Here is a 21,203-nt window from a genome sequence, read left to right on the forward strand (position 1 = left end):
TAAATTTATACAAATAATTTTCCATGACAAATTTATATTAACGAAAAGAAGGGCTATCACTGTCTTATTAATCGTTTTAGTTTTTTATTTTCCAAGGCCCATCTTATACATTTAATAGAAGACTTATCTTATGCACTGTAATTGACAACTCTGCCAAATAAGGCAAAGGTATTATGCCATGTAGTTAAACTTTTTTTCTTCAAAAATTTGTGTCTCCCCTTGCAGACATTTGCAACGATATGGGTCTGCCTATGGCAAGAATAGTGATTGTCCCATAACTCTATCGTCACAATAAACATAGCTTTGGTTTTGTGCCATTGATTTTGATATTTGCATCACATATCAATGGCAAAGAAACATGCTCTTGGTTTAGAATTGTCATTATGACACAATTCTAAACCCACCTTTTTTTTTTCACCCTGGGAAACCTAAAAAGAATATGGATTAAGAGTTATGTCATTATTTATGCTTACTACCGAATTCCTACAGTGTAGGACATACTTTCTCACTAAAATTAAAAATATGTTAATTCATGTAACATTAAAAAGAAGTAGAATAAATGCAAATAGATTAATCATATTTTCTAATTTTAGTAAATGTAACGAATCTTTAGTACTAGTCTTGAAAATTTATGAAGAGTGTAGGTGTATGTGTAAACATAATTTCAGAATCCTCTGTAACGAATCTTTAGTACTAGTCTTGAAAATTTATGAAGAGTGTAGGTGTATGTGTAAACATAATTTCAGAATCCTCTGTAATATCTTATCAATCTTATTGGCATATCTTACAAATGAAAAATAAATAAATACAACATTTGCTCCTTTATGTCCTATATAAATTTAATTTGGAAAATCAATTTCACTTTCATTTTCAAATCAATTTCACTTTCATTTTCAAATCAATTTTCTAAATCTACTGAAAGACTCTGAAAACCATAAATGGAGCACGTAAGTCAATCATCTTATTTTCAGCTTCCAATGATTGAATGTATACTGTTTCTCTGGGTTCCTCGCTTACTCCACTCTGTGTGGCATACTCCAATGCCATTTCATAGTCCACCTGCACGTACACATTATATACAAAATTTCAGCAATAAAATCCTAAATTGAAGACCTCCTCCTCCTCCTCCTCCTCCCTTCCCGGTCCCTTTTTCTTCTGTTTATAGTAAGGACAGGACACAATACTAGAGGGTATTGCCTAAAGCTCCATTTGGTGTTTCGGGTAAAGTTAATTCAACTACCCACCGCTGCTCGGAAAAGCTATAAGAAGTTAAGCACAGAATCCAGATTTTAAAGAAAAATTTCCTGAACAAGAGATACGTTGATGATGGTCATAAAAAGTCTTACAGAAAATTTTATGAGGCTAATGTTGTAGCTCTTTCAAGCTACCCCTTGTTTTAGTTACAATAACTAAATCTAGTTTTTAACTCAAGGTGGACATGTTCACATGACAAACAAGCAAGACTTGTTCCTTTGGATCAATTTAACTGCCACCCCGACAGTTTCCATCTATGCAGGTTGAGGTATACTTTAGTTTGTAAATTGTAAGAAAACTGAGTTTTCACACACTCACATACACAAAAAAATAAATTCAAACAGCATACCTGTTCAACATGTTTAGCCAGCTTTTCACTCAATGTTTCTTTAGTAATCAAATTCTCTGATACTTTTCTCAGGAGCTCTATATCATCATCCCCATAACGATTCTTCTTTGATGCATGTAACTGTGTCATTTCTTTCAAAACATTGTATACTGCAGCAGTAGCATCAGGAATATATCTGCCAATTGGTAGGAATCATATTTTATTTCATTTAAAAAAATAATGTTAGAGAGGTATAAAAACCATTAAAATAGCCTCATCCAACAACTTAAATTTTTGGGTTGAATTGGTTCTTTACATGGTATTAGAGCCTCATTCACAGGTTCAATCCTCACCGCCCTCATTTAATTAATAATTAATTCAGTATTGTAGAGTTTCTTAGCACAGATAGGTGGACATGTGCATTGTCCACCTTTTAAGCCTAATGGGCTCTCATGTAAGGAGGCGTGTTAGAGAAGTATAAATACCATTAAAGTAGCCTCGCCCAACAGCTTAAGCTTTTGGGTCAAATTGGTTCTTTACAAATAAAAAAAAGAGCAAGCGCAGAATCACTCAATTGACTCTGGAATTATGAAGGACGAGTAAAACTTAGGCATACCTGCTTAGATTTCGTTTCCTCTCCTGCTGCTCACGGGCCTGCATCTTTTTCACAATCTTAGATTTCAATTGGATGCAACACTGCTGAATAGCATACTGGAGAGAAAAAATACTGTTAACTTACTTAACATTGATAAAATTGAAATTCACAAATTAAAGACTTCAAACCTTGACAGCAGAAGCAATCTCAGTTATGTCATCTCCAATGTATTCTTTTCCAGTTCCTTTGAATGGAATTTTTGTGCTCACAATGCTTACAAAGACACCAATCTTATCTTGTATCTGGTTGATTTTGTAACTACTCCAACTGACAAGGTATTAAGATTTCAAATGTTATTATTCAGATAGAATTGCCAGAGAATTTAGTAAAGCAATTATTGACCCTTAGTTTGTCACCTCATCCCAAAATTAGAAAGTCAAGAGCAAAACATATGCTTCTGTGCACACTTACTTGATTCTCTTCAGTGCAGTCCTGGTAACAACATCAGCACCTTGCTCAAAAAGTAGTGGAATTCTATTGGCAAATCGAAATATATTCAGACCCTGGAAACAAGTGTTATGTGCTTAGTCACTAACAAATTATTACCATTGTTTAAGAACACAATGAAACATCACTTTATAACTAGCTCTTAACATTGCCCAGTTGATCAAATGCTTGATCAGGAATCACCCTACATCACCTAATTTACGATATTGATGGCAGTCAAACTTTAGCAATACAATATAGTGAGAGAAGGTGGGAGGATGGGGTAGGGGATATTATCACAATCCATCAGAAAGCATCTTGAGAAGTTAAATTAGTTTTTTTTTTTTTTTTTAGAAGAATAATTTATTAGAATATAAGACAAATACAAACAGGAGGATCAGGAAGCATGCAAACATAATAAAAAACAAGGACAAAGAACATAAAAAGCATCTCCTCTTCCAAGTCCGATCATTTTGCATATCTAACAAAAGATTTTTGTTTTGTATTGTATATTTTTCTCTATGCTTATTACTACAATCATAGTAATTGACTTTATCTCCAACTATTTTTTTCAGAAAAAACGATATTTTTTAACACACGGATTTCAAACTATTATCTAACATATAAATACTGTTGGAAGCGAAACTTAACTTGCTTGACATCTTTTCCACCTACACTAACTCCAGCTTCAACGATGAATGGATGGCCTTCAAAAACTTGAGCACTGTGCAGTAGTGACAAAGGAAACTAACTTTTAAGAATTATAAAATATCTATTATCACCAGAAAAACCAAGCACAAATCTCATGGGCCTCTAGCATAGTGGCATCCGTTTACCCGTTAGAACTCCCAACAAAGAGTCAGATAGAAAGTAAGCCAAATACCCATGATGATCCACAAACACAAGGATAAAAAATGGTTAAGAGATATAGAAGTTCCAAGAAGCAATCATTTGAGGCAAGAGAAAGATCTAGCAAAACTTCAATATTAAACTACAACCTGCCTGAATAAGTTGCAACCATGTCTGGGTGCAGCTCTTTTATGATTCCTAGCCGGAGATTGTATTCACCAGCAGGGCTAAGACACTGAAAATAAATATTTACTATTAAAGACATACAAAATGACAAAAGTAAGGAATATACAATAATAATGGGAAAATGTGTGATGAAATATATAGAAAAGGGACTCATAATATAGACTCCATTGCTTACATGACCGCTAGGATCATCAAACTTGGCTTGACGAAACAACTGATGAATGCGTACTATTTGTTGTGAAGTTAGAGACTTCACAGCCATTTTTGATCCGAAGTCTGGACCCATTTCTCCTGAAAAAGAAAAGGTAAACAGTGTAGCAGATAACAGATTAGGCATCTAAAATATGCACATTGAACCATGTGAATATTAACTTCCTCTAACCGCAGAAAAAAGAATTATCACTAATTTACTATGATGACTAATGTCAGGGAAACCCAAAGTATCTCTTAATGAGCCTCAGTGTCAAAAATATCTACATACAACAGAGTTGCAGCAAGCAACTTAACACATCACTCATTTACAAGTAGAAAACAGAATATAAAACAGGGAAAAGGGCTCTTAATCACTCCATAATTTAATTTCAACAAAGAGAGTGAGACATATCTTCTCTCTTCACTTAATCATCTCACAATTACATTGTTTTTATCAGGAAAAAAAAATTACTATTTTCAGGTGGAGAACCGTAGTTTACTATTATCTTTCCTCTTGCCAAATCAAATACCAGTTTTAATAATGCTATTTGATGCATGACTGCATAAACAGTTAGCTGAAGCTCATAAATACCATTAGATATGTTCTTTTAAAAGACTTGCATAAATATGTGCCCAATAAGAAGCACAAAGAAGCTTTAACAAATTATTGTTTTTCCTTACCAATCAATCTTTCAGCATAGGATTTACTGATATTTACAAATTCATGCTGAAGAAACTGCAAAAGGTTCTGCTTCGAAGTTTCAGCAATAAGTCGCTTAATTAGCAGCAAATCAACAGAGGATGGATGATGCTTTGTCTCCATAGGAATGGGTGGCATTACATCTGTTCTGCGAGCAAATCTTACAGTGACATTCTTGCTGCAAAAGAGAAAAGGTAGTATAAGATGATTGTGCAATGTAGTTCTTTGAGGGAGAATCTGAATAAATATATATACATACTCAGGTGCATCTGACACAAATTTAAATAGAAACTGTGCATAAGGGGTGATAACAGCCATTTGTCGCATGTAATGCAATATTTTTGACTGCAAATGCAAACAAAGGAGCTTATATTAATGAAACATGACCAGTATTAGTCTTCAGATACAATCAATAAGCATGATAACAAAGTATTTAGAAAATAGAATTGCTCAATTGTATCTGGAGTTTGCAGTGAAATTATTAAAACTGCACCAAATAAGTATTATTACATACACGGTAAGTTGTCCAGTTCCCCTCTATGACAACTTGAATTTCAGCTCCATGCCAATGCTCCTTGTTCTCCCGTTTTTCATGTAAATGTACATGAGGAATATTCCTGACAATTGAAGTATTTGCTTATTTGGAGGAGCTTAAATATCAATACATTTATAGTACTTAAAATCATACTTGTGAATGTCAATATCCAGCCTGCAAAATGAAATATAATTTTGGCTTCTCATGGATGAAGAGATCTCAATAGGAAGCCCAGTACTCATTTTAGACCATATTAGTGCCTGCATATTGAACAATACAGATCAATAAGCCAACTGGAACCAGTATGTATTTCAACTTCAAGTGAAAAGTAGGCAACTGTTACCAGTTAATCATCAAAGTCAATAAAACAAAAACAAAGGGAGAGAAATATTTAAACAAGTGCATGTGGCCAATACCATCTTTGCACCAAGACCAAACTTCCCCCGTGTCTGCTTCAAACCATATTTTGTACCAGATAGAACTGCATGAATAGATAAGCTTACAGCAAGTAAGGTTTCTACTAGTTCCTCCCAACAAAAAGATAACTAATGAAATGCCAAAAAATGGTAATTCATGGATAACCGAGGTAGCGAGTAACTGACTGACCTCGGCCAAACATATTTGGGATGTCATCATGTGGCATTCCTTTTCCATTATCCTGAAATTAGTAACAAGCATGAGACTGTCTAATTCACTGACAGGAATGAGATAGATAATCACGGAAAATGAGAAAATTCTTTGAAATTGGATTTCAAAATCAGATAAAACAGTTTTGCTTACTGGATCAAAACACAATACATATCAATACAGTACCACAAACGAAGGCCTGAGGCAGAAATCATGCGCACCTTACATGTAACTCTGTAAAATGAAGCCTCACCTCGACCCTTGATACCCTTAGAAGCTGGAGTCTCTTTCACTTTCTTTCCATGAGCAGCATTTTTCGCTTGTAATTCTTGAGCACGGGCCTCTTTTGCTAATCGTTTCTGCATTAGAAGATATAAATGTGAGACAAATCACAGAACCTTATACAGAGAGGTTTAGATCATGATTTTAAATTTGTTACCATAACAAATTCACAATTTATACCACCCAATCATAGAATTTGATCCAGACTAGTATATCTAAGCACAACAACCAATGTAACAGAATGAAATCAAACACACCTCACGAGCCTTAACAGTTTCATAATCGTCATACAATTCTGCATCTACACGTTCACGGTCAACAAGACCAATCATAGAATTAAATTTGCTTTTCCTTATCTCCTCGCTGCAACAACCAAGTCAGCATGAAAAAAATCACTTTTCCACATGCGCTCATTTACTTGTTCATTATTCATTATACTTGTAATTGCACACTTACATAGTTATTTCCACCACCGGAAGCTCGGATATGGATTCCGCCGAGTCCAGTGCGTTCTCCACAAGCTCTCTAACAGTAGTATAAAGAGATTTTCCAGGCTGAAGTGAAATCCACATAATTTCAGATAAAGAAAATCATTCAAAATCTCACGAAAATGCAGATATACCAAATCAAACACCTTATTTTAGAATTATGCTTACATTATCAAATCCTGCGATGTTCTTGTTCTCTGCAAAGAACTCAGCTGGAGATTCTGCAAATTCAAAAATAGTAAATAAAAATTAGGTTGAAAATATAAAAGTTATGAAACATTGAGAATGCAACATCGAAAGAGAGAGAGACTCTGCTTCAGAAGGGTTTCTTTTGGTTTCCGTGGTGTCTTGGACTTAGCTTTCTTTGCTTCGGTTGGGCTTTCACTGCTACTCCCTCCATCCATGGAAATTTCACCCTAATATATTGAATAACTCTGGATTTTGAAATCGAATGAACCTCGAATACAGAATTAGAAGCAGAGTCTGTGACTGAGAGCGATCAACTTCGATTCACCTAGCTCCTGCACTCAACACTAGGGCTTGCAAGTTGAAAAACTGAAAATGCTTTGGGTGCGCTATAGTGCTGTCATCCGTATTGCAGATCACGCTGCTGCGGCCAACTGCCAAACAGATTCATGAGATCAACGGTTAATGTTTTTAATCCAATAATCAATACCCAATCAAAAATTCTAGGTTGTGATTTTGTACGGCTAAGATCCGCAATGGTCCTGCATCCAACGGTAGGCATGTGTCTTGCGCTATTATTTGGCTTACCAGAGCAATTCCAATGCAGTGTGTAAATTTCGTCGCTATTTCCCGCCAACACAATGCATCCTCCGTTTCCGTGCCCTGGAGTTAAATTTTCGAAAATTAATGTACAGAGTAATTGATATTGATTATTGAAATTGAAATTTTAATGTATTTTTCTTTATTAAAATTCATTTTATAAACTTTAATATTAATCATAACATTTTAAGAAAATCTATATTGATGATATATCATGGTACTTTAATTCTTGAAAATAATTTAAAAAATTAATGGAAATATTTTTGACATGATTGAAAATCTCAAAATAATTTTCCAAAGTTTAAAGAATAAAATGGTTGGAGTCTATCAAAATCAAATTAAACTGAGTTTGTTGAATAAAATCATTTTTTTCATGAAAGTAATTTATTACTTTTTGAAAAGTAATAGAATTCTTCTTCTTTTTTTATGCAAAAGGAAGGTAAAAGACAAGACAGGTAGACTACGACAAGCTTAGGCCAATGAACTCTTATTTGGTCACTCAACAAATTTTTTTGTAAACAACTAGGCGGAGGATCATCCAGCATCTAGACAGGCCAAGAGAAATTATTTGCATATGCAGTCAACCAATTCGTCACACCATTTCCTTCAAGATGTATCATCAAAATTTGGACGTTCCAATCTTTGACCAGCATTTTCCTGATGCGCAAAATTAACCCAAACAAAGGGTGGGATAGACTGCAATCTCTCAAGATGAGTTGTTGTGTTAATTAAGAATTCTCTTCCAGCCACACATTCATATACCCTTCCACCGCGACTGTTTCGCTGGATGACCATCCAAGGTCCGAAAGCATCTCCATTAGCTGTAACTTCCTGCTTACTCGTTTCGGGAGTGGCTGTTGGATTTTGGGGAGGATCGCTTTGTTCATTCGAACTCGAAGGAAACCTTTGCTCAGATCAACTTCTATACAGATGCGGGGAATTTGGCGCGATCAGTGAATTCACCTTCTCCTTAGTCATCTTTGTGAATAGAGTTTCTGTCGATCTTCAGAGTTCGACCAAATAAATTTCCTATATTCCAAAGGTGATTTATTGTGTAAAATTCTATTGGAAGCCTGGAATTCGTATCCATTTTATGTCTAGTGAAAAAGTAAGCGAATATTTATCAAAAAGTAATTGAATATTTATTACCAATAAACTTTTCAACCGCTAGTAACAATTATTTTTGTTTAGAAATTTATAAATACTCACTCCCAACGGCTCTGAACAATTTGTATTTTTTATAATTTAAAGTCTTTAAGCTCATTTTTTTGTGAAAAATCATATACTCATAGAACTTCAATTTGTATTATCCACACTTTAATAGTGTATATCCTTATTCAAATAATTTCGCATTGTATTCTTGAGTTAAAGGGTAGTAAGACTCTAAGAAATTGAGAGATAGCTCATTGCTTAAGAAAATTTGGGAAAGGTTGTAAGGTTTCCAAATACTTAGAAACTTGGAGATTGTTGTAAAGTCACCAAGGATCTGTAAAGTTTGGAGGTTGTAGCAGTTTGTCTAATACCCGTGAAGCTTGACGGAGAGTGAAAGAATTGATCAATCGACTTCAGTCTGAACATAAGTCACAATGACGGTGATCGAATCAGGATATATTGTGTTTACAATTCTCTAAAGTACTCTTTATTTCTAACACTTTAACTGTTACTTTGATATTTTATGTGTTAGTATAGGTTCTACAATTTTGATAGATTATATGTTATGAATTCTTTGAATATTTTGGTAAAGTTTGCATATATCAGAGTTTGCATGAAAGTTGATTTAAAAACTTTAACGGGCTTTTGAAAAAAAAATATTAATTATAATATTCAATTCACTATCTCTCTTGAGTATAAAAGTCATATTCCTACTAACATCATTAATGAACTTTGAATATTTTTTATAAAAAAATTAAAACATTGAGTATAATATTTTTTTTAAGAAAAAATAATTTAATCATATTTTTGGTAATCATAATTTAATCATTTATTAAAATATATGTAAAAGAAAACTACATCATAAATGTAAAGGTAAATGATGGTATATAATTCCATGGTAACATGCTTTTATGATTCTATGTAACTGAAAATAATTGTAAAAAATTTCAACCCACATTATAATTGTGCTTATAAGATCTGCTTAATTAGTTTATTTTTCACAACTTATTGTTACCATCACTTCATATTATTGTGAAATTGCATACGTCTAAATATATTATTTCAGAAAAAGATGGTTATGTTAAAAAAAAAAAACCACACACAAACTCGCGCACATCCAATATACGATAGAGAAAGCATAACCAAAGGAATATAACTACTATTTTGAGAATGAAGGATCACATAATTATTTAAAATTAACCTTCTTCATTACATTATTTATTGGATCGACTGTGCAAAGTCTAATTAATATCTTTTAAGAAAATTCTTGAACCACTTAGCAGAGAGCTTCTGGTGTCTCTTTAAACCATTTTTGTAATCCACAAAGTTGATTCCAAACCGCACTGTATAACCTGAAGCCCATTCAAAATTGTCCAGCAATGACCATGCAAAATATCCTTTTACATTTACACCATCCCTTATAAAGTCAACAAAATGAAAGAATTAAGTTAAATATTAACAAAAAAAGGAATCATTTAACATATAAAAAATAACTTACCTAATTGCAGATTGAAGATAAAAGAGATGACGATAATAATAGTCAATTCTAAAAGTATCTATAAGGGCTTCCTGGAGAGATAGTGTTGGATCATTGAACTCATCAATACCTACAAATGAAGTGCAATTAATATGCAAAATATAAAATTTCATAAATATGCTAATTAATATGTAGAAGAAAAATCACACCTAAACATGGAACTTTATAATAAAATTGTTCTATGTCAAGATCATAAATATGAGGTTTTGATAAATTTACCATTTTCAGTGATGTAAATCAAGGGGTTGTTGTACTTTTCCTTAGTGTAGAGCAAAAGTTCTCGAATTCCTTTAGGATAAACATATAACCACTTTGAAGCTGCCTGCAAATGTAATTATAAATAAAAGTTATTTACGTAATCAAACAAATTAATATTAACGGTTAGCTACAATTTGATGTGGCCATATACTAACCCTTGGACCTATTGGATTCCCGTTGCGCTCAGCTGCCATCACATAAACAAAAAGACATGCTATTATCAAATTCAATATATCAAATTTAGAGAATTGGCATATAAAGGAGCCCTTACTTGTAAGATTGACAAGAGAATCTGTAAGGTAATTGGGTCTGGCATTGCTTAGTTGAGGTGCATTGGCAGCATAGTTAGTGGTGTAATAGTTAAGTCCAAGAAAATCAAATGAACCATTGAGTAGCTTGGCTTGCTTTTTAGAGAACTTTGGCAATCGGCTTCCAACCCGGGAACGCATACTTTGCGGATAGTTTCCTGTTGTTAGTGGTCCCATAAACCTGCAATCAATAAATGTCATAATGAAAAATACCCGACTTACTGTTGGGCCTGAGGGCCTCGACCAAAGACCTAACTTTTAAAGACATAAGGAGAAAGAAATATACTCAAAAGCCTTTTTTGGACCTATGATTGCGAATCAGAACCACAAGCCTTACTCCAATTTCCAACATTATTTGTATATTTCCATTAATAGAGAATAGGTTTTAAAAAAACACCTAACTACAACGTGGTTTTATATAATTTGCCCCAAAAAAAATGTCTCACTGGGAAGATTGTTGTGCCATGACCCACGTGAAAGGTTATCCCAGAAAAAGGAGGAAATATCTAGTGGACTCAAAAATTTGAGCCGAGTCAAAAAAATTATATGTGTATTTATTTTTCTTAGTTTTTGTTAGTTCATATTATAATTTATTTAGATTGAGAAATGATTCGTTTATAAATTTTTTTTATAAATTTTTGTAAATTATCCTATATACTCTCAGAAATATATAGTGTAACCTACATAGTGTAGTTTGTAAACAAAATTTTTGTAAATATAACCCTTCGCATTTAAATTATATTAAATACAGAGCACTTGAGCAGACAGTACCAAGAAGAATTATAATTTTATTAAATATTTTTTAATTTTACTAAAAATATTTTTTTATACAAGTGAAAATTAAACATATAACTTAATACAACTTATCCAAATCTCTTAACAAAAATATGTTAAACTTTAGATAAGGTCATAAGGCCAAATTACAAATTGTAGCCCGGGCCAAATTATAATTTTAACCCGGACCAAATCATATATAATTACATAATTATATATAATAAGTATGATTTATTAAAGTTTAGCCCGGCCGAAGCTATGGCGAGAATGCATGTGCCTCCGCCACTTGAAAGATCGATATGAACGCGGTATCTTCATTTATAAATTCATTTTGATTATTTTATTATAAATGTTGTTACACACTAATAAAAAGCATATAAAAAAACTACAAATAAAGCCTCGAAATGAAATCATTTCGAAAAAGAGTTGGATCAGAGCAAAGAAAGGCAAAGAACGATGAAGCCGTGAAGGAGGAAAAAACTGATAGTAATAATTTGGAGTTTCTCCATAAAAATAATATTACTTCATATTCTTCGATTAATGAATAAAAAAACAAATACTTTAGGAAACACTGCTCTTTTACACATACATTATTTTTTTTTTGTATAAAACACATACATTATATACATATAACCGGCGGTGTTTAAGTTAATTAGCATGTATGATTACACTAATTTGCCTCATGATATGATCATATGCAAAGTATAGGTCTCTCATATGCAATGCAAGATTTACAAATAAGTTTCAGAGACAGTATTCTCATATTATGTGCATAATTAGTATAATCTATCCTTTGCTTTTTAAAAATATTAGAAGAAAGGTGTTATATAGTAGCTACTTAATTCGTCCTAATTAGTGATTCTAGTTAGTCTACGTTTATTTGGAGAATGATTAAGATTCCAATATGGAGCTAAACACATACCATCCAAACATGAAGTCAACTGCTCGCGCTGCAGCGTTTTGATCAAGTTCGTTATTTGAAAACGGCACGAACCAGTGAGACACCAAGGTTATGCCTATTACACCCTTTTGAGATGCCTGCATAAAGTGTTTTTGCCAATTAGATAACAACCATACTTGGAGTACGTACCTTTAGACCCTGATAATAATATTGAAGTTTAATAAATTGTTTAAAGCTTCAAAATTCTTATCAATTAAAGTTATAATAAATAAACCTGGTACTTCTTCTTGTACAGTTGCACAGCTGCAGCATGAGCAAGAAGTTGGTAGTGTGAAACCAAGTACGGCTCTTTCCCTGAATCACCACCAGTGCAGTTTAGATTCAGCCATTGAGAACATCGACCTGGTGCAAGCATCCCGGTTGCATAGCCACCCATGCTGTAAGACCATGGCTCATTCAAAGTAATCCAATGCTTCACCCTGTCTCCAAATTCCTTGAAACAAAGCTCCGCATAATCTCGAAAATCATTTCTAAAAATTAATCATGAAACAATATTAAATGGTGTTGTTAATGGATTACACATTTTGTTCTAATACCAGAATTAGTCTATAACCATGGTACTAAAGTCTCCATAATCATGTGATTTTTTTAAAAAATAAATAAATTTTAACATAAGATGAGATGAACCGGTCAATTATCCATATTTCAAAATCTAAGGACTTTATGTGCATGATTTATTGAAAAGAATAGACATTCACTTTCGTGGATGAAAAGTTGTGTTGACTTTAGTCATAAAAAAATAGATAAGATGAATTTAATCTATCAATCATTCAAACTTAAATCAAAATCATCAGTTTGTGCACAAATTATAAAATATTTCTTTTTTGATACCACCCTAATTATCAGTTTGAGGTGAGTAGGCTCTCCTAGATATTCTCACAAACTTCAACTCTTTGAGCCAACTATGAAACTAATCTCAAATGCGAGATTATATATATGCCACCCCCCCCCCTTCTCCCCCAAAAAGTGATATTAGTGGGGATCAAACCGAGATTCTTCCACCTCCTATTCATCTCTGATGCACTAACTAAATTGCCACTAATACTATTGGATAAATTATAAAATCGAAGGACCAAATTAATATCACTTAATATTATTAATGAATTAAATTATGTCAACTTTAAATTATCGAAGGACTACATTAGTTTCATTTTTTTATTACTAAATAATTAAATTGATCTAAATTTTCCAAGAACTAAATTGGTGGACAAAATTAATGTCAACATAATTTTTTAAGTATTCTAGTAAAAAAAAAAACTTATCGTCAACTCACAGTGTCATGCATCTAATTATAATAGCTACAATTTGGGTGAAAATTAAATTTAGTGTCACTCACACAATGCGAGGGCTTAAGAAGCCACCATACTCATCTTCCAAAGTTTGGGGAAGATCCCAATGAAAAAGAGTCACAAATGGTTGTAAACCTGCTAAATTAATATTTAATTAATTATAATTTTTATCAATTGCTCGAGGAAATGCTAAAACACAAACTTCAAATAATAAAAATATGGGATTAATATTTCTCATGTGATAGGAAAAAAAATCATTTCCTCCACACATATAAAAGTGTATGGGACTCATGTGAAAAGAAAAAAAAAAGAAGAAAATATAAGTCTCATATACTTTTATATATATCTAGAAAAGATAAAATTATCTCCTAAATATGATAAACACTAATCCATAAAAATTTAAGTAAACGTAGTTTGGATTTTGACCGTTAGCCAACAGCTCGTTAATGAGATTGTTGTAATATTTGACTCCTTCTTGGTTTATACCTCCGCTAAGCTTTCCTTCTGTGGATAGTGTATGAAAAAATTTAAAATGGTTAATGTGAAACATCTATATATTTTAAGTAAAATTAATTAATAGATAGGAATTGGTCATTTATATTCAACTCACTTGGGAGTATTCTAGACCAAGAGATGGAGAATCTGTAAGCATCCACATTCATATCCTTCATGATCCCAACATCTTCCTGTAAAGTATCAATGCACAATATTTTATTGCACAGACAAACATATATAACTAAATACAAAACAAACAATTGTTTGAGTATATTACATTTTCTTTTTTCTTTATTTTTTATTATAGTTTACAGTATATACCACTTGCCGGTCAAATGTCTCTGGGACTAGTGGTTCATACTATATATATTTCTATGTTGATTTCCTGGCTACTATCATCTAAAATATTGACCTTATCTCTGCCAAATATATATATATATATATATATATATATATATATATATATATATATATATGAGAGTTATATTTATAGATTTTTTATTTACAAACTCTTATAAATTATACTATGTATTTTCAGAAATACACTAGGTTATCCTATGTGTTTTCGGGAATACATGGTGTAATTTGTAAAAAAATTTTGAAAACGGATCATTCCTCTGTATAGAGATATAGGGGCTGTTTTTTCTATCACGACGGCAGAGAGATGATGTTTGCGCAAGAGATAACAAAGTGGACTCCATTACTTTATTTTGTTTTTTAAAAAAAAACCAAGATATACATGTATATAGCGACAGCAGAAATGATTTTGTCATATATATATATATATATATATATATATATATATAGAGGCAGGATCCTTTGACACCGGTGTCAAAGGAAAAGTTTGACACCTCATCTAAGAGCCGTTAGATTAAAAAAAATCAATGGTGTCACATGCTTACAAATCAGAATCGTTGATTTTTTTTAATCTAACGGCTCTCAGATGAGGTGTCAAACTTTTTTTTTGACACCGGTGTCAAAGGATCTTGTCTCATATATATATATATATATATATATATATACATTGACCGTACCTTGTAGTGGTGATATTCATCTATTGCCACGTCTCCATTGCTTCTATCCTCTATCTTATCTGCGAATTGCACATTTAATACTATTAATTAGTAAGATTATATTTGTAAGGTTAATAGGGATGTGAAAAAAATAAAATAAAATGAAACGAACTTAACGGTGAATTAATATGTATTGAATTAAAAGAATTATATTTTTTAAAGTGATTTATTTAATTTACTCCATTACTGAACTATTTTTTAAAAACTTGAATGGAATCACTTTATCAATTCGGTTCAATTCGTGCTAAAAACCAAATTAATCCAAGTTATGTCCACTTCTAGAGTATGAAAAAATTAAATTAAATAAATTAAATAGGAAATCATATCACATTTTAAAGATGATTGACCATTTTCACAAGATATGCTAATAAAATTGTTGTCTTCGTGATCTCAAGTAGAACGTGGTTGTCCAGAAAAAATTAGTGCTTCTTTAATCTTTATGACGAGAAATAGTTCATGGTAAGGTTTTGTGGAAAATATAATGGCTTGTAATTTATGTGTTTTATCTAATAAGATTTTTTACTAAACTAATTTTATAATAAATATTAACAATTTGGCAATGAGAAAAATGATTTTTTTTTTAAAAAAATTAATGTTTGTATTATTATATATTTATGAAAATATAATAATTTATATTTATGGTTATCATATTATAAAGAGTAGATATTTGTAATACAATTCTAAAAGAAAATACAATAATTGAAATAAAATATGATGTATGAAATAACACTAAAGAGCATGATGCTATTTATTGTATTTTAAATGTTTAATTCGTAGCACTTTCAAATTTCAAAATGATGTTTTTTTTATATTTATTTATTTTAAGAGAAGAATAAAAAGATTTGGAAGATTTCCAATAATAATTGTTGTTTGTCCTCGAAACTATAATATGCATATTTTCTACATTTGATTAAAAAATTCTATATTGCCGTAGAGAGCATTAGACAAGCTAAGATGAATTAAAAGCTTACTTTAATGAATATATATAATCAATAACAAATAATATAATAAACACAAAAAATGAAGAGTTGTCTCAAATTTTTTATTAATAATTAAGAGAATGCAAAGAAAAACAGGAAAGCATGGCTTCTCTTGTTTTATTTGCTTGTATGTTAGAGAGAGAATCGGAAAGATCAGATACCTGGATATTTATGTGTGAAGGTATCCCATATACTTGCTCCTCTGCCATCTTCATTTGCCGCACCTTCGTACTGTATATACATATCATGAACACAACAAAATCATCTAATCAACTTGTTTTAGAATTTATCTCGAATTAGTGCTGTAGATCCACACAAAGGTGTTTTAAATTGAGATTTGGATCCTCGAAGTGTAGAATGTAGTTTAGAAAGTTAACTATAAGTGACAGTTATGAGTAAAAGAGATCAATTAAGTAAATTCTAACAAACATATACATTTTATATATCAAACTTTAAATCATTGATTTTTTTTTTCTTTTTTAATTAATGTTCATTAACACTGCATTTTAAAGAATTGAGAGTACTGATCTATATATTACATGGATAATAAGTTATTCTAATTATCATTTTTTTCTATCTAACTTTGTCTTATTAGAATCTTAACTAACATTTATCTTTCTTTCTTTTTTTTTAATATTCTGATCTAACGATATTAGAGAAAGGTAGACAAAGATAATTAAAAAGAATGATAGCTAGAATAACTTATATCATATTTTATATATGAGCTATGATATTCTAACTACCTATTTTTTCTACCACCACTCCACTACCACTCTAATCACCATTTGATTAAAGGAAAAGTTGAATGAAGAGAGAGAAAAAAACTTTTGAATCCAATGGTAATTAAAGTGGTAGTGGAGTGATAGTAGAAAAAATATGTAGTAGGAATATCCTACCTCTTTATATATACCTGGTACGCCGAGGATGCTGTCCCAAAAATGAAACCCGCGGGGAAATAGCTTCGATTCAGGGAAGAAACATCAAGAGTGGGTGCAACAGCTTCTGCAAAAGTAACCGATGGTAATGCGCTAACAAGAGCGAAGAAACCAAGAAATAAAAACGCGTTAAATGCCATATTATGTGATGAATGAACAACATTTTGTGTGAAAAATGTGAGCATCTTTATAGAGGAAATTAACGTGGTAGCTAAAGCCAACAGATCAGCGTGGCGTGGATGTTAATGGTAAAGACAGAGACAACGACACCGCCCAAAGTTCAAGATCATAATTTTCAAAGATGGTTCTGCACCCTTTTGGCTTTTTATCCGTAACGGAGCAAAGTTTTTGTTTTTTTAATAAAAAAAGGCATTTTTTTTTTTCTCTTTGTATGATTAGACGGCATTTTTTAAATTTTCTTCTTCAGGTAACATGAGTAGACGGCATTTCCATATTCGCTACTTCAAGATTCTTTTCATTTTTTCTTATTACTAATCTACTATTACTCTAATTACTATTTGATTCCACTATTCAGCCGATAATTTTTGAAAAAAAGAAAAAAATAATTTTTAATATACTTTTCAAGATACATAATTATATTAGAGAGATAGTAAATTAATAGTAGAAATATTTAGTGGTAAGAATATTTTACCTCTGCCAAAAAAAAAATTTACTTTTTTATGGATATAATATATTTAAGTTTTTAATACGAGTTTCGTTTTTATAATTTTCATTTTGTTTACATTTTGATCATATATCACTACAAAAAAAAGGTTATTTAGCCACATTAAAAAATGTGGCAAACAATGATAAAAAATGTGGCTAACAAACTTTACCACATTTTGATTAAATGTGGTTAAAACAGGTTTTGCAATAATTTAACCACATTATTTTCTTCATTTTGCCATATTTTGATTGAGTGTGGTAGCCTTTTTTTAGCCACAATTATTGTTAATTTAACCAATTTATAAATGTGGTTAAATTGTATAGTTTGCCACAATAAAAAAGTGTGGCTAATTAAGTCTGAATTTTTTTTTAACCACATTCATGAATGTGGCTAAATATATGAATTTTTTTTTTAATTTAATAATATTACGTTTTTTTATTAATCTTATAAAAATAAAAAATATTAAAAATTACTTTTATTATTTAGTATGTAATCTAAAAAATAACATGATAATTTACAAAAAAAAAATAAAAAAAAATAACATGATACACCCTTTAATGATGCAAATTTGCCCTGAGGTATTATGTGTACATAATTTGATGTGTAACAAATATTTTTCATATAATAGTGAAACACTCACAACATGTATGTATCAGGAAAAAAAAACCACAACATGTGGCTTAATTGCCCTACACTGGCAGATTTTACAAGCATTTCAAATCTCACCATAAGTATCTCATGGAGGGGCAAATAACTTCCCCCTATTAGTTCAACACTCAAAGAATACCTCATTGTCTAATCCCAAAAAAGAAAATGTTCAAGCCAGTGAACCAATTTGGGTAATAGAAGAAAAATATAGTGATTATCTCTAATTGTTCAAAATATCATTAATTTTCCATGAATCATTCTCCTAAACTAAAAGTATAGCTCTTTGCAAATATCAATCTTCCAGGACCTGTTCTTCTATGCATCCTAGTCCTTTGAAGTGCTATTTACTCTATCACACCTGTACAAAAACCAAAAGAATTTAGCTTCATGATAAGAAAGAGAAGAAATAAAGCTTGCAAATGATTTTAAAAAAACAAAATTATCTAAGTTTCTAACCAATTATAACAAAGAGGGTAAAACATATTGGTTGAAAGTAGCTAACTCACTTCCAAATTTATCTAGTAGAAATTTGTGAAGAGAAGCCAATTGCTTTTGAGTTTGCACAAGTTGCTCCTTGGTCTCTTCATATGCAATCTTGGTTTTTTCATATCCAACCTTTATCTCTTCATATCCATCCAACTTTATTTCCAAAGATTGTACATGTTTCTTCAAGTCTTCAACACATTGTTGACTGGAACTACCAAAATTGGTAAAACCAATAGAATGTCTTGGCATTCCAAAAACATTGGAGGGGCAAACACTAGCGCCTAAGCCACGCACCCGACCTGAAGGCTCAGCTCCATATACCTTTCCAATAGCATCATCAGGATAAGCTAATACCTTTGATGAAACACCTATAGTGGCAGCACGCTCCTGATCTTGAGATAGATGCTCTGATATCTTTTCCTACAAAATAGTTAAAGTCAGCCAACAAATACACATCAGGAAGAGCACTTTCTCTTCGGCAAAATTCTTGAAGCTTTGGCAGAATGGTTTGACCTCACAGTTTGCATAATTCCAGTTTGATGAAGCAATTCAATAAATCATGCTTTAATTTTTCAACATAGCAAAAAGCTGTAACAAATCATGCTTTCAATATAGATATATAAGTCCATAGAAAATAAGGAGATATCAATAGTTATCCTATATGTGACAAATAAGAATTTTATTTGTAATTTAGAAAATAAGGAGATATCAATAGTTATCTTATAAAGATAATAAAATTATGGCAGTTCATCAATTTAGAAATCAATACATAACTTTTACCACAGAGACAACAACAAACGTATAAGTATGAATTATCAATAACATTTGCAACAAGGTTCAATCAACAAAAAGATATTAAAGTATTTTTAAGTACTTAGTTATGAATAATTCCTTTACCATTGAGCCTGACTGTGTATTTCTAAGACCAAAGTTACAGGATTTTTATATTATTTTCTATCTAAATTTTATAGGAAAGGACTAAATTTATAAGAAGTTGTTTGTATATAGTGAAACATAAAAGATTTGAGAATTTTGTCCACATGTAGAACAAAAAGGCAAAGAAAACAAAAATAAAAATAAAAAATGGTCCAAAGAAGGTAAAAAATCCCCCTGATAGAGATTGGCACCAAGAAACTTAATGAGAACCAACTATGCTGCTAGTTTTTTTTATGTTTTTCACCAAGAAACATAAAAACCGACAGTATGATTTCGTAAAAATGGAGCTATAAATAGAAAGAAAAGCAATAGACTTAATATGAGGATATAACCTAAATCATCAAACAAGATAAAAGAAACATAATCAAATATGCTGCTAGTTTTTTCATCCAAAAAGTTATTGTATTATTATTTACTTACAACCAAAGTCTTCCCTTCTTCATTTACGTAGCTTCCGTCCTTCTTCAATAAAGTTGATAAAATAACCTCACTTCGGCATACAGGTCTTCCCAATTGTAACTCCTAATGTCATTGATAAAAAAATAAATTATCAATGATGATATGTTACTAACATGCTTGCAATAATGGGTTCATTGAAATTGGAAAGAATAAGAAAAGAGTAAAGCTACCCAGAAATGAATACACTAGCAGCTTTAAATTTATAATTAGAAGTAACACAAAGAAACCAATAAAATACTCACATTTTAAGTTTTGTATAAAACAACTTGGATCCAGTATATATTGAATTGTCATGCCAAAGTAACATAATAATAATAATAATAAATTATCAGGGTTGACATTGGGATTGCAATAAATATGCTTTTACCATTTCACGGCCTCTCATTGCATTGCTTTTACTACCACCAGCATGTGAGATTTTAAGTTTCTTACGACTTTGTGTGTTTTGTATACTTCGTGCCTAAAATTTTAAAATATGATAATCATAATATACCAAGTTTTTCAAGATATGCCTAAAGTAAAAGAATTTCCTATAAAGAATGTTTACCTTCATCTTATCATCCTTATAGTGATGCACAAAAGCAGTCCAATCAACACAATTAACATCTGGAGGAGGATTAGCAAGTATATCCTCCTTACTTTTATTAGGATAGAAATTCTTACACCTTAACCTATATTTGTGGGCCTTCCATCTTTCACCTAAGGTGCTCATAGCCCATTTGATGCCACCAGCATAATCAAACTCAAAATTTTCCTTCAAATATTATATGCATAAATCAATCTTTAATGACAAGAGAGACAATAAATTAAATTAAATTAAATTGCTGGAAATTTAGATAATTACCTCAATATAATTCCATTGTTGGCGGTTATTGTCTTCTGGCATCCAATTCCATTTTTCAACTGATATTGGACAAATTGTTGAGTTTTGAGCAAG

General features: G+C 31.3%; 2 protein-coding genes across 3 annotated transcripts; both read right to left on the reverse strand.

The window, feature by feature from the left end:
* Positions 1 to 755: 755 nt before the first annotated feature.
* Positions 756 to 6,962, reverse strand: LOC133310381 (DNA topoisomerase 6 subunit B). Its single transcript, XM_061511298.1, has 19 exons — positions 6,833 to 6,962; positions 6,691 to 6,743; positions 6,491 to 6,588; positions 6,292 to 6,397; positions 5,974 to 6,111; positions 5,732 to 5,783; positions 5,542 to 5,606; positions 5,279 to 5,385; positions 5,105 to 5,207; positions 4,850 to 4,935; positions 4,572 to 4,768; positions 3,874 to 3,989; positions 3,662 to 3,747; positions 3,315 to 3,387; positions 2,649 to 2,740; positions 2,366 to 2,504; positions 2,199 to 2,293; positions 1,604 to 1,778; positions 756 to 1,059 (listed from the first exon to the last, which is right to left on the reverse strand). The coding sequence occupies exons 1-19, from the start codon at positions 6,924 to 6,926 to the stop codon at positions 913 to 915; spliced, it is 2,022 nt and encodes a 673-aa protein (XP_061367282.1). The 5' UTR covers positions 6,927 to 6,962; the 3' UTR covers positions 756 to 912.
* Positions 6,963 to 9,705: 2,743 nt separating this feature from the next.
* Positions 9,706 to 20,890, reverse strand: LOC133310382 (cyanogenic beta-glucosidase-like). 2 transcript variants are annotated; one of them, XM_061511300.1, is made up of 14 exons: positions 20,862 to 20,890; positions 17,046 to 17,163; positions 16,297 to 16,366; positions 15,117 to 15,175; positions 14,198 to 14,273; positions 14,014 to 14,091; positions 13,635 to 13,722; positions 12,513 to 12,768; positions 12,260 to 12,375; positions 10,527 to 10,744; positions 10,411 to 10,442; positions 10,217 to 10,319; positions 9,959 to 10,067; positions 9,706 to 9,877 (listed from the first exon to the last, which is right to left on the reverse strand). In XM_061511300.1, exons 1-14 carry the CDS (start codon positions 20,870 to 20,872, stop codon positions 9,706 to 9,708), a joined length of 1,506 nt encoding a protein of 501 aa, XP_061367284.1. In that variant the 5' UTR covers positions 20,873 to 20,890. The 2 variants fall into 2 exon arrangements, with proteins under 2 accessions (XP_061367284.1, XP_061367283.1); XM_061511299.1 differs by lacking the exon at positions 20,862 to 20,890 and having other exon boundaries at positions 17,046 to 17,210.
* Between the last annotated feature and the right edge of the window lie 313 nt (positions 20,891 to 21,203).

This window comes from Gastrolobium bilobum, unplaced genomic scaffold (assembly GCF_033153095.1).
Source record: "Gastrolobium bilobum isolate Gb01-03AN ecotype WA unplaced genomic scaffold, APGP_CSIRO_Gbil_v1 utg1359, whole genome shotgun sequence".
Classification (NCBI taxonomy): domain Eukaryota; kingdom Viridiplantae; phylum Streptophyta; class Magnoliopsida; order Fabales; family Fabaceae; genus Gastrolobium; species Gastrolobium bilobum.

What these genes read in the sequence shown, in the direction of transcription:
- LOC133310381 (XM_061511298.1), bottom strand. Translation starts at nt 6,926, where the DNA reads ATGGATGGAGGGAGTAGCAGTGAAAGCCCAACCGAAGCAAAGAAAGCT. An exon ending in CCCAAATATGTTTGGCCGAG is followed by an intron (nt 5,607 to 5,731) that starts GTCAGTCAGTTA and finishes CTATTCATGCAG; the next exon opens with TTCTATCTGGTACAAAATAT. An exon ending in TGGCTAAACATGTTGAACAG is followed by an intron (nt 1,060 to 1,603) that starts GTATGCTGTTTG and finishes GTGTACGTGCAG; the next exon opens with GTGGACTATGAAATGGCATT.
- LOC133310382 (XM_061511299.1), bottom strand. Translation starts at nt 17,210, where the DNA reads ATGGCATTTAACGCGTTTTTATTTCTTGGTTTCTTCGCTCTTGTTAGC. An exon ending in CTTCACACATAAATATCCAG is followed by an intron (nt 15,176 to 16,296) that starts GTATCTGATCTT and finishes TGCAATTCGCAG; the next exon opens with ATAAGATAGAGGATAGAAGC. An exon ending in TTGGTCTAGAATACTCCCAA is followed by an intron (nt 14,092 to 14,197) that starts GTGAGTTGAATA and finishes CACTATCCACAG; the next exon opens with AAGGAAAGCTTAGCGGAGGT.